This window comes from Hyperolius riggenbachi, chromosome 11 (assembly GCF_040937935.1).
Source record: "Hyperolius riggenbachi isolate aHypRig1 chromosome 11, aHypRig1.pri, whole genome shotgun sequence".
In the NCBI taxonomy this organism is placed as follows: Eukaryota; Metazoa; Chordata; class Amphibia; order Anura; family Hyperoliidae; genus Hyperolius; species Hyperolius riggenbachi.
The window spans coordinates 83,163,883-83,176,149 of NC_090656.1; the positions used below are offsets into that span (position 1 = coordinate 83,163,883).

At 44.6% G+C, this 12,267-nt stretch overlaps 1 protein-coding gene across 1 annotated transcript in view; it reads left to right on the plus strand.

Annotated features, from left to right (window-relative positions):
* Positions 1-547: 547 nt before the first annotated feature.
* CCS (copper chaperone for superoxide dismutase) overlaps positions 548-12,267 on the plus strand; it is a 46,195-nt gene continuing 34,475 nt past the window's right edge. The window contains exons 1-2 of the mRNA XM_068260570.1: positions 548-895; positions 9,995-10,067. Of these exons, the coding sequence (XP_068116671.1) occupies positions 860-895; positions 9,995-10,067 (109 nt within the window). The 5' untranslated portion in view covers positions 548-859. The remainder of the gene's footprint in view (positions 896-9,994; positions 10,068-12,267) is intronic.

A 12,267-nucleotide genomic window follows, 5' to 3' on the forward strand; every position in this document is an offset into this window, starting at 1 on the left:
TGCAGTACTGTCTGAATCGCACCTGAAACAAGCACATGGCTAATCTTGTCAAATCTGACAATAATGTCAGAAACACCTGATCTGCTGCATGCTTGCTCAGGGTCTATGGCTGAATGTATTAGAGGCAGAGGATCAGCAGGCGAGCCGGGCTATGTGCATTAATTAAAAAGAAATAAATATGGCAGCCTCCATTTAGTTGCCCTTTAAATACACTATCAGTGCCAAGAGAAGCACACCTTTGCTAGTGGTATATAGATTTTCAATTACCGGTAGCCAGGCAACTGAAACACTTTGCGCAAAAAAAAAAAAAATAGATAAAAATGCTTCCTGTTATGAGAGGTTACATTACGTAATACATTCTGTCGGGCAGGAATGAATACATGGAAATCGATACTGCCAAAGGCTCTCATCCACTATGCATGCTACCTTACACTTGCTGTTCCAGAGTCTTCCTCTGTCTTTTTATATCTATTCTTTGTCATTTTACTATGTATCTCATATTATTATCATCATATCATACATTCTCAGTAACAAACGTCGTTGTGCGTCTTCAAAATCCGCCATTTTTCTGGAGACCACACGGTGCTGATAACCAGGCGGCGGTTTTCACTTGAGCACCGGTGTCTTTTCGTCGCCTCAGTTAATAGGAATATTGTAGTGACTATATACTGTAGATAGATGTACTCATAAATGACATTACACGGCAGTGATTTAATCGGAAGAGAGAGGGCGGCGCTGGGTAATTGTTGGAACTGTGTGAGTTTCACACGCAGTGTTCTGGGAAAAGTAGCTCGGTCACGGTGACGGTGACGGTGAAGGGTTAAAGGTGACGTCCAAAGGTTGACAGGCAAAATAAAGCATGGATCCGTCAGTGCAACATGAGAAGGCTTGCAAGGTATTTTACAAACTTTAGTGCAGGATGTGTGTGGCTGCTGATCAACTCGTGATAGTTTTGCTGTGAATGTGCTACATTGATCTGGGCTGGAAATTAATTGTGGTTTCGTCTCTGATTGATGATAGATAAGCTGAGTAGGTACGAGTGTGGTACTGCATGCATCATAATGACACCTATCAATTCAGAACGAAATACTGTAACAATGATGACAGCTTTTTCTTTCAGAAGAGATTCAGCTCTATATGCAATTAAGTTTTTGTCGCAAATGATATTTTTACACCTAGTTAATAAAATGCCTTTAAACCACCAGCAAGCAAGGAAATAATCTGAATAATTTTACCAGTACTTTTTCACCTAGTTTTGGTAGTTTTTCAATTGCAATGTGTGGAAAACTTATTTTAAACAGAAGATACAAAAAATATCTTGTAGGAGAAAACTTAGATGCTTTTCACTCGGGCAACTGACAGGTATCAGCTGCTCTCCTGTGCTGGCCTGGCGCTTGGTAGCGTTCAGTACTGGCGCTGCACAGGCGGCCCACCATATGGAGTTAGATCTTAGCGCAGCCGCACTCAGACTCGACGTTGTAGTTCTCTGCCGCCCAGTAACACCACTGCGTGTCAATGCTTAAAGAGATACTGAAGCGGAAAAAAATTATGATATAATGAATTGGTTGTGTAGTATGGATAATTACTAGAACATTAGTAGCAAAGAAAATATTCTTATATTTTTATATTCAGTTATATAGTGTTTTTTGTAACATTGTATCATTCTCTAATTGCAGTGTACACACTACTCGGCATTCTAAATGATTTTACAGAGCAGGCTAGTGAACTTTTGAACTGTTCTCTGCAGAGAAAAAGAAAATCCGACAGTTGAAATAACACACTTCAGAAGACAGAGCTCTCTGCAACTTTGAAAGTCAGAGATCAGTGGCTCTTTTGCAAAGATTAAAGCGCTGCGGAATATGTTGGCGCTATATAAATAATAATAATAGATTACAATTGGAGTGTCTTAAAGCGAACCTTAAAGAGACACTGAAGCGAGACTAAATCTCGCTTCAGGTCTTATATATAGCAGGGGCACGTGTGCCCCTGCTAAAACGCCGCTATCCCGCGGCTTAACGGGGGTCCCTTCACCCCCAACCCACCCCCCGCAAACCTGGGTCGGAAAAAGGTCGCTGGAGCTGATCTTCCTGGAGGCAGGGCTAACGGCTGCAGCCCTGCCTCCAGTCGCGTCTATCAGACGCGCATCGCCGCCTCTCCCCCGCCCCTCTCAGTGAAGGAAGACTGAGAGGGGCGGGGGAGAGGCGGAGGTACGCGTCTGACAGACGCGCATGGGGCAGGGCTGCGGCGGTTAGCCCTGCCCCAACCAGGAAGCGCTCCCCCGCTGCTCGGAGGGGGTTTGGGGGGACAGGGACCCCCGTTAAGCCGCGCTATAGCGGCGTTTTAGCAGGGGCACGCATGCCCCTGCTAGCTATGAGGTCTGAAGCGAGATCTATTCTCGCTTCAGACTCTCTTTAAGTCTACTAAAAAAAAATGAGATTTACTCACCTGGGGCTTCCCTCAGCCCCCAGCAGCCGATCGGTGCCCTCGCAGCTCCGCTCCGATGTCCCAGGACCTGCCGGCGAGCACTTCCGGTTTGGCCGTCACCGGCCGACAGGCATGGGAACGCGAGTGATTGTTCGCGTTCCCAGCCTGTATATCGCCCCCTATGCTGCTATTGCGGCCAGGAGGTCGCAATAGCAGCATAGGGGGCGATATACAGGCTGGGAACGCGAACAATCACTCGCATTCCCATGCCTGTCGGCTGGTGACGGCCAAACCGGAAGTGCTCGCCGGCGGGTCCTGGGACATCGGAGCGGAGCTGCGAGGGCACCGATCGGCTGCTGGGGGCTGAGGGAAGCCCCAGGTGAGTAAATCTCATTTTTTTTAGTAGACTTAAGGTTCGCTTTAAAGGATACGTCCAGGCAAAAAAAAAATAAAAACAAAAGCCAGGTTGGCTTCTTCTTATGTGTTCCACTGCGCAGGTCACATGGTTTTGCCGACGTCATTAGGCTGGTACTGTGCAGGCGCAGTATCGTCCTAAAGACGTCGGCAAGACCACATGACCTGCGCGGTGAAACGCAGAAGAAGCCGACTTGAAACCCGACCTGACGAGGTTGGCTTCTCCAGCGGAGAAGGCCGGGAGCCACTGGAGCTGCGGCGAGGGCACACGACGGCTGCCAGGGGCTGGAGGAAGCCCCAGGTAAGTGGATTTTTTGTTGTTGCTGTTGCATGGATGTATCCTTTAACTCTTTCTGTACTGGAAACAATATTAGACTCCTATCTCTGTTCTTAATGTTTTATTTCTTAGCTGTACTACACATACAAATCATTATATCATAAGTTTTTATTTTCACTTCAGATTCCCTTTAAAGCCATTGTTACCCGATCTAAAAAAAACAAAAGTCAGATACTCACCTAAGGAGAGGGAAAGCTCTTGTCCTAATGAGCCTTTCCTCTGCTCTCCCTGTGTCCTCCCTGCTGCGCTGGCTCCCCCGTTCCAATCCCCCGCCGCGGGGGACTTTGGAAGTCTTCGGGAGCACTCAGACTCCCGAAGACAGACGGCTCCATACTGCGCATGCGCGAGTGCGTCATAGAGGGCGCATGCGCAGTATGGAGCCCGAGTGCTCCCGAAGACTTCCGAAACCTCCCTTCAGCAGCGGAAGTGGAAGTATTTGACCGAACTGGTCGAATGCTGCTACGGGGGATTCTGAGCGGGACCGGGCACTCAGCGAGGCAAGTCTCAATAGGACTCAGAGCCTTCCCTCTCCTTAGGTGAGTATCTGACTTTTGTTTTTTTAAATCGGTTAACATTGACTTTAACATGCGTGGCGTTACAACTGCTGCAATTCTGCTGCATTTAAATTGCACTGGCAGGCGGGAGACTGAACTGCTTGGCAAGCTGTCAATTGTCCGTCTAAAAGAGGCCTTAGGAGAAAAAGTGAATTGCATATGGGCCTCAGAGTGTAGAATTTGTTGCACAAATACCAACACTGTGCCAAGGAAGTTCTGCAGTCATCCTGGTGGCTAGGTGTAGTACTTCAGGCACCACAATTCTGGTGCAGAAAGTTTATCAGATTCCAGTTTGAAAAAAAAAAATCATGTATCATGTTGTCGACCAATAGAAATGTCATATTATCCCAGCAACCATTAACTACCCATAGAGGTGTCATCATGGTCAGTACAGAGGGATTGGGACATCTGTAGCCCACAACCTAATACTTGCAGCACAGTCACCAATAAGTCCCAAGTGTGGTTATTGAGTTCTGGGGCACTAAAGGGCCATTTGTATACCCCAAGTTCCCCAGTCCTTGTTCATAGAGCACTAGCGTGATGGCCATGGAGATCCTTTGTGTTGGTAAGCTTAGCAGAAGGTGGATACTCACACTCCCCTTCACATCCCCAGCCGTACATCTGGTCTGTTCCCAGGTTATGTTTTTTTAGGAGTCCTGATAGGTGGAGAGGGAGCCCCCTGGCAGGCTGCAGCACCCCAGTTATTCAATTACACAGCGCCAGGGGCTCAGATGGTAATAAGCAGTCCAATCCACCTCCAGGGATAACTCTTGTACATCTGCACTCCTCCTGTATGTCTCAATGCACGGAAACAGAGAAGCAGAAGAGATGTTCCCTCAGTGGATATATCAACTCTTTATTTCACCATGCAAGGCACACCAATAAAAGATAACATGTAACTTACATCAAGAGGGTCCCATGCCAGTATAGGACCCTCTCTGGATACTTCGCTTCCCACCCTTGTGGTACTCTGAATGGTTAGGAATGCGAACAGCAGTGTCCAGCCCGCTCTCGTCCCGACTAGTTTCGGCCTTCCGCCGTCATCAGGGGATACGAGAGCGAGCAGGCTAGGGCACATATATATAGATAATATCGTAGTTACCTTTCCTAGGTACGGCTGCTGTCACCTGTCAGAGCGCCGAACGCTCTAGAGAGTACTTCCGGTCGGCGGCCATACTGGATCCGGTTTGCGTCATTGGAACGCATATGCGTTCCACCAGTGTCTCTATGCGAAAATTTTGCATAGCCTATGTATTCCACCAATACCTCTATGCGGAAATATCGCATAGCCATGGAATTATGTACAAGTTAACAATGTTGCTATGCGGAAATTATATAAGGGAAAAAACCCGTCGCATAGACATAAGGATGTGCACGTCTTTTGCATGTATGCGTGCATCCTTACTTATGACAGCAGCAGCATCCCAGTCATTACTCCATACTTAAAGAGGAACTGTAACGGCAAAACGTCCCCTGGGGGGTACTCACCTCGGGTGGGGGAAGCCTCAGGAACCTGATGAGGCTTCCCACGCCGTCCTGTGTCCCACGGGGGTCTCGCTGCAGCCCTCTGTACAGCCGTGACGTAATATTTACCTTCCTGGCTCCTGCGCAGGCGCTCTGACGGCTGTCGGCTCCGAAGTAGGCGGAAATACCCGATCGCCGTCGGGTCCGCTCTACTGCGCAGGCGCAAGTCTCCGGCGCCTGCGCAGTAGAGCGGACTCTACGGAGATCGGGTATTTCCGTCTGTTTCCGAGCCTAATGCAGCCACAGCGCCCCCGCTGGAGCCAGCAAAGGTAAATATTGAAATTACAGTCGGGCCTGTCGCCGGCTGTTCAGAGGGCTGCAGCGAGACCCCCGTGGGACGCAGGACGGCGTGGGAAGCCTCATTAGGATCCGGAGGCTTCCCCCACCCGAGGTGAGTACCCCTCAGGGGATCTTTTTAAAGTTACAGAGTCTCTTTAAAATGCAATCTAAGATACATGGAATCACAGCAGTTATAATCACTAGATCCTAATGATAAAAACATAATATAAAATGTATTCTAAGAACAAACCAGCATTAAAATCAAGGAACACATGTCCGTCTCCCACTTCTATTATAGCACCATCTAATGTCCATTCATAGTATTACACCTAATCCCAAAAAGGTCCACATTCACAGATTATAAATTCTATTTCTATCTCCCTATGTATTGCTACTGATATTGCACCTGAATAAGAAATAGGGATAAAACATCCATTAGCATATGCAAAATAAAAACCCCCAATATAAATTACATAATATAAAGAATATCATATGCATTAAAAATGTAAATGACAAAATATCCTACCTTCCACAATGCACACGTATTTTTGATACAATTCATGAGTTTGCTAAAAAACAATTAAGATTAAAATCTATGTTAAGACCAATCGGAGACATGCAATTCAACTTTATAATCCAATTCATCTCTGCTCTTGCTAGGTCCCTATCCTGATTATTACCCCTCCAGTTTCTTGTGATCTGATCTATAGCCGAATATTTCAGACCCCTAGGGTTGCAATTGTGGTGTTCCTTAAAGTGTACCGAGACTGAATGGTCCATATAACCATTCCTAATGTTGTTAACGTGTTCATACAATCTCTCCCTGAGTGCCCTCGTGGTCAAACCAACATACTGTAAGCCACAAGGGCACTCGAGATACACCACCATCTTGGATTCACAGTTCAGAAAGGACCTTATCTCAAATTTTTCCCCACTCGTATTATTGTAAAAGGAGGTAGTTTTTCGTGCGACCGTGGTACAATGTCTGCATTTATAGCAACTGCCATTTATAAAATCCAGTAAAATCCACAAGACGTCCTGAGGCCCGTGTAGGTATATCTATTGCACTTTTAGTAATAATGTCTTTCAGGTTCGGAGCTCTTCTATAAGTGACACTAGGGTTTTCTGGTAAAATGTCAGCCATTTCAGGATCTGCCATCAGCACATGCCAGTGTCTCTTTAAAATCCTTTTTACTTCCCGGTGTTGTGTACTATAATCTGTGATCATAGAGACCTTTCTCTCATTGTCTCTTTCCATAGGCTGTTTATGAATGATCTCCTTCCTATCTTTCTTCTCAACTTCCAGTCTAATTTGATCAATCTCCCCCTTTGTATATCCCTTTTCTATAAATCTAGATGTTAGTATGTCCGCTTCTTTCCGGAAGTCCTCAGGATTAGTGCAATTTCTATATATTCTAAGGAGTTCACTTTTGGGTACTGACTTTAACCATGACTCATGATGACAGCTGTCTTTGGGGATATAACTATTGCGATCAGTGGGCTTGAACAATGTGTGGGTCCTCACATTACCATTATCATTAGAGATAATTAAATCTAAGTACTCTACTTGATTTGTACTATAGTTACACGTAAATTTTAAATTCTCATTGTTATTGTTGATATAATCAATAAACAATAGCAGGGATGCTTCATCACCCTCCCACATAAAAACCACGTCATCGATATACCTTTTCCAGAATCGTAGTGCAGTATGTCTATTCATGTCTATATAATTCTCCTCCCACTTGGCCACGTATAAAATTGAATAACTGGCTATCTTGAGGAAATAGGATCTATCCTGGTCACAGCAGCACAGGGGTACAACAGCAGGTTGTGGAGCGCCTCTATCCATATAATACGTGTATAGGCTGCAGCACCCCATTAGCATCCACAAGGAAAGCTCCCAAATCTCCTCAGCAACATACCTTTTCTATTCCTATCAAGACTGATCACTGCTGGCAGGGGTCCAAATGATCACAGTAACATCTACAAATTAAAGCATTGTAATTGGCCGAATAGTGTGTATGTAGTATTACTATAACCTATGTGAAACCTAGCAGTTTGAGAGGGTGCTTTCCACTGAATCACGTTAGCGGAATTTCCCTATGGACTTTCTCACTCTCTCACATCAACCATACAATGGTAGTACCATGGTATCTTTCAAAATGGCTCCAACCCTCTCATTGTGTGAAGAATTTGGGTGTCCCAATCCCTCTGTCCTCACCAGGCTAGTCTGGTCAACAGGATACTATCTAAGGCAGTGATCTGCAAACTTGGCTCTCCAGCTGTTAAGGAACTACAAGTCCCACAATGCATTTGTCTTTATGAATCTTGACTGTGGCTGTCAGATTCCTGCAATGCATTGTGGGACTTGTAGTTCCTTAACAGGTGGAGAGCCACGTTTGTAGATCACTGATCTAAGGGCTAGTGCACCAAAATTGCAATAGCTAGCGATTTGCAATTTTGTAAAGCAATTTTCAGAGCGATTTGTGAATGAATAAGCATTTTTGCACACTCAGACGTGCTCTTGGGGCTGGTGCACACCGAGCGGCTTTTTCAGCGTTTCTGCAGCCGCTTGCGGCTGCGGATACGCTTGAGCAATGTATCTCAATGGAGTGGTGCACACCAGAGCGGGAGGCGTTTTGCAGAAACGCATACCCCCGGGGTGAGGCATTTTTTTTGGATTGTGGATGCGTTTCTGCCTCAATGTTAAGTATAGGAAAAACGCAAACCGCTCTAAAAAAACGGCAGTTCAGAGCGGTTTTGCAGGCGGTTTTGTTACAGAAGCTGTTCAGTAACAGCTTTACTGTAACAATATCTGAATACAGAATTGCTTATCTATGCATTACCCACAGTTTATAGTACTCATTTTACAGAGACTAGATATCTAACTCAGTAGCTAAAGGTACATGTGCACAATAACTGTTACCCCTTGGGATCAAGTCCCAATCCCTAGGGCAGGTACAGTAGAATTTCATTATTGTAAACTCTGATTATAGTAAACCTCTTGATATAGTAAATCCCAATCCCTAGGGCAGGTACAGTAGAATTTCATTATAGTAAACTCAGTCCTCAGGTCTCAGCAAATGCGTCCGTATAAATATATAATGTATGGCCAATTCTGATATAGTAAACTTCTGATTTAGTAAATTACTTTTCCCGGTCCCTTGCATTTTACTATAAAGGGATTCTACTGTATTAACAACTCGTGACGTGACACATTTATGAGGCTTCTTTTGGTGAGTTTATTTAAAGTACAACTGAAGTGAGAAGAATATGGAGGGTGCCATAGCTTTTTCCTTTTAAATGATACCAGTTGCCTGGCAGCCCTGCTGATCTATTTAGCTGCAGTAGTGTTTGACTAACACCAGAAACAAGCATGCAGCTAATCTTGTTAGATCTGTCAGAAACACCTAATATTGCCTCTAGGGGGCTCTGCTTGCCATTGTTGGTAGTCATTCAGATTAGTGATGGGAATTCCGGCTCTTTTTAGAGAATCGGCTCTTCTGAATCGGCTCCCATTAAAGAGCCGGCTCTTACGGCTCTGAATCGGCTCTTCATTAAATGTCACTAGACACCACTCAGAATCGGCGTAAAAGCCCCGCCCCCTGTCCCCATGACTGCTTATCTGACTGTGGCAATCCCTCCTGCTACTGCTCTGCTCCCCCCCCCATACATCCGCCCCATACACTCCTACAAGCTGAAAGAGTAGGACTACATCTCCCAGCATGCCTCAGCGCCCTTTATCACAGAGCAAAGCAGAGCTGTGTGGGGCGGCTGAGGCATCGGCTCTTTTAAAACTGAGAACCGGCTCTTGTCGTTCGCGAACGACCCATCACTAATTCAGATGAGACCTGGTCTTATGCTGGGTACACATGGTGCGTTCCCGCACTCGATGCCCCGCTCGATTCCCGGCCGCTCGATTATTTCCGAGCGCATTTCGATGATTGTTAGGTCAATTCTCATGCAAAGTATGCCAAATCGACCTAACGATCCATCGAAACGGGAATCGGACATGTCGGAAATAATTGAGCGGACGGGAATCGAGTGGGGAATCGAGTGCGGGAACGCACCGTGTGTATCCAGCATTAGGATATTCTGCCAATTCTCCCATGTCAGCTTTCTGTCCCTGCCAGTCTGTTTCTGGAAGGTACTGTAAGATGTGTGTTCTGAATAAGAGTACTGGCTTCTACCTGGAAGTCGGTGACCACAAAAGATAACAAGTCTGTGGTCATGTGACTGCTATTTCAAGATCATAATTTCCCACTTCACATTGTCATTGACTTATATTGCCCAGAATTCTGATTCCAAATCTTTCAAAATTCACTTTTTAAGTTTTGTATAGATGGAATGTCCAATATGTTGCAGCACAATCATATTCTCTCTTATGGCTACTGTTTAACAGTCGTAAGATTTGGTATCGCTCTTTATTACAAATGATTTTTTTGTTTCTTGCTGGCAGCTGGAGTTTGCTGTTCAGATGACGTGTGGAAAGTGTGTTTATGCTATAGAGAGCTCCCTACTGGATGTACCAGGTAAGCTACAACAAACCCCTTCCACTTTGATGGGCAAGAATCCATTTGTGAAGAGGTCATCTAACAACCCTGATATGTCACAACTCTATTGGCATCAACACGTTTATATTGGTTCATGGGGGACATTTATCAAGAGTGTCTGAGACAAAATATTAGTAGGTTTTTAGAAATCCTTTCAGAACTGTCTCAGACATCTTAAGAAATCACTGAATAGTGCAGATTCCTTCTTAAAGAGAAACTCCAACCTAGAATTGAACTTTATCCCAATCAGTAGCTGATACCCCCTTTTACATGAGAAATATAATGATTTTCACAAACAGACCATCAGGGGGCGCTGTATGACTGATTTTGTGCTAAAACTCCTCCCACAAGAAGCTCTGAGTACCGGGGTACTCTGGGCAAACTGCCACAATGTAACAATGTTCACAGACAGGAATTAGCTGTTTACAGCTGTCTCTAACAGCCAAAACAGCTATGAGCAGCTACATAACCTGCCCACAGTAACAATGTCACCATGTAATAAATGTCAGAATGTAAATCGGGGAGAGGAAAGATTTTACAATGAGCAAACACTGACTAAATCATTTATACATAATTATGGTAAAAAATGAAGCACTTTTTTTACTACATTATTTTCACTGGAGTTCCTCTTTAAACTGTTAGGAATAGGAGGAGTTAGGAAGGTCTCTCAGGCAGTGCAGTGTGTGAGGCCTGAAACCCACTAGGAGCGATATTTCGAGTGCTTTGCAATTTGAAAACTCTTGCTAATGTAATGCTATGGGTGTGATCCCACGTGAGCAATGTGATTTTATAAAAATCCCCCATAGCATTGCATTAGCAAGAGATTTTTCAAATCACTAGCGATTAGAAACCACTCCTAGTGGGTTTCTGGCCTGAGGGAAATTACCGCTGCTGAGGTAACCAACACATCTGCTGTCAGCAGGCTCTGACTGAGGGAGGAGGAGCCCTTCACAAATCATGTTTAGCCTTCACTGCTGCACTATCTGGAGAACTGCTATGAAGTACTTCTTAATCTGCAGCAGTTTAGCAATGGATTTGCACTTTTCTTAACTGTAGTGCAGCTCTAGAAATCCTCGCTAAACTGCCAGTATTAAGTAGGATTTGAGAAGTTTCTTACTATCATGCAGAACCGTTCCTCTGCTGGTTAGAACCTTTTTAGAAGAAAAACCTGTCGGTAATGCTTTGATAAATCTGGCCCCATGTTCTGTTCTGCTCTTTACCACTGGTCAACAGGGAGATGTCAGGAGTAGTACTGAGAGGGATATGGTGGCTGCCATATTTAGATTCATTTAAAGGACCACTGTAGTGAGAAGAATATGGAGGCTCATATCGTCTTCTCTGAAGAAGAGGGGTCTGCGATACATGTGAGATCTGGCGGGGGTACTGGCCTGATTGTCTTGCGGGGATCTTGGTGGTAAGCGCTCTATTTTCCTTACTATTGATGGGCATTTTTCCCAGACCGTGCTAGGCGAGTGTAGGGTATTTTAATTTATCTATGATTATCTGCCACATTTTCCCTGCATATGCTTTTAATTATATTATACTGTGTATATTATATGATGTATTTTACTATGACCATTATTACATGTGTCATTTGTTTTGACGCCAGACCTGTATCCCTTGCCATGTTTTAATTGCTTTTAAAGGGATATGTCCCCAGTAAACTTGCTTATTTTTCATGGGATTTGTTGTATGCAATTTGATTATTTTATGCTACATGGATGGCTTTTTTTCTTTGTATACAAGAATATGGAGGCTGCCATATTTATTTCCTTTTAAACAATACCAGTTGCCTGGCAGTCAGGCTGATCTATTTGGCTGCAGTAGTGTCTGAATAACACCTGAAACAAGCTTGCAGCTAATCTTGTCAAATCTGACAGAAACACCTGATATGCTGCATGCTTGTTCAGGGTCTATGGCTTAAAGTAATAGATGCAGAGGATCAGCAGGATAGCCAGGCAACTGGTATTGCTTAAAAGGAAATAAATATGGCTCCCTCCATAGTCCTCTTGCTACAATTGTCCTTTAAAGTGATATTGAAGCAATCTGGGAGAAAAAAAATGATATACTCAGTTATGGAGAGGGAAGGCTCTGGATCCTATAGTATAGAGCCTTCCTGGTCCTCTCTTCATGTCCTCATACCAGCGTTGTCAACTGCGTTGCAAGTATTCCATCATCT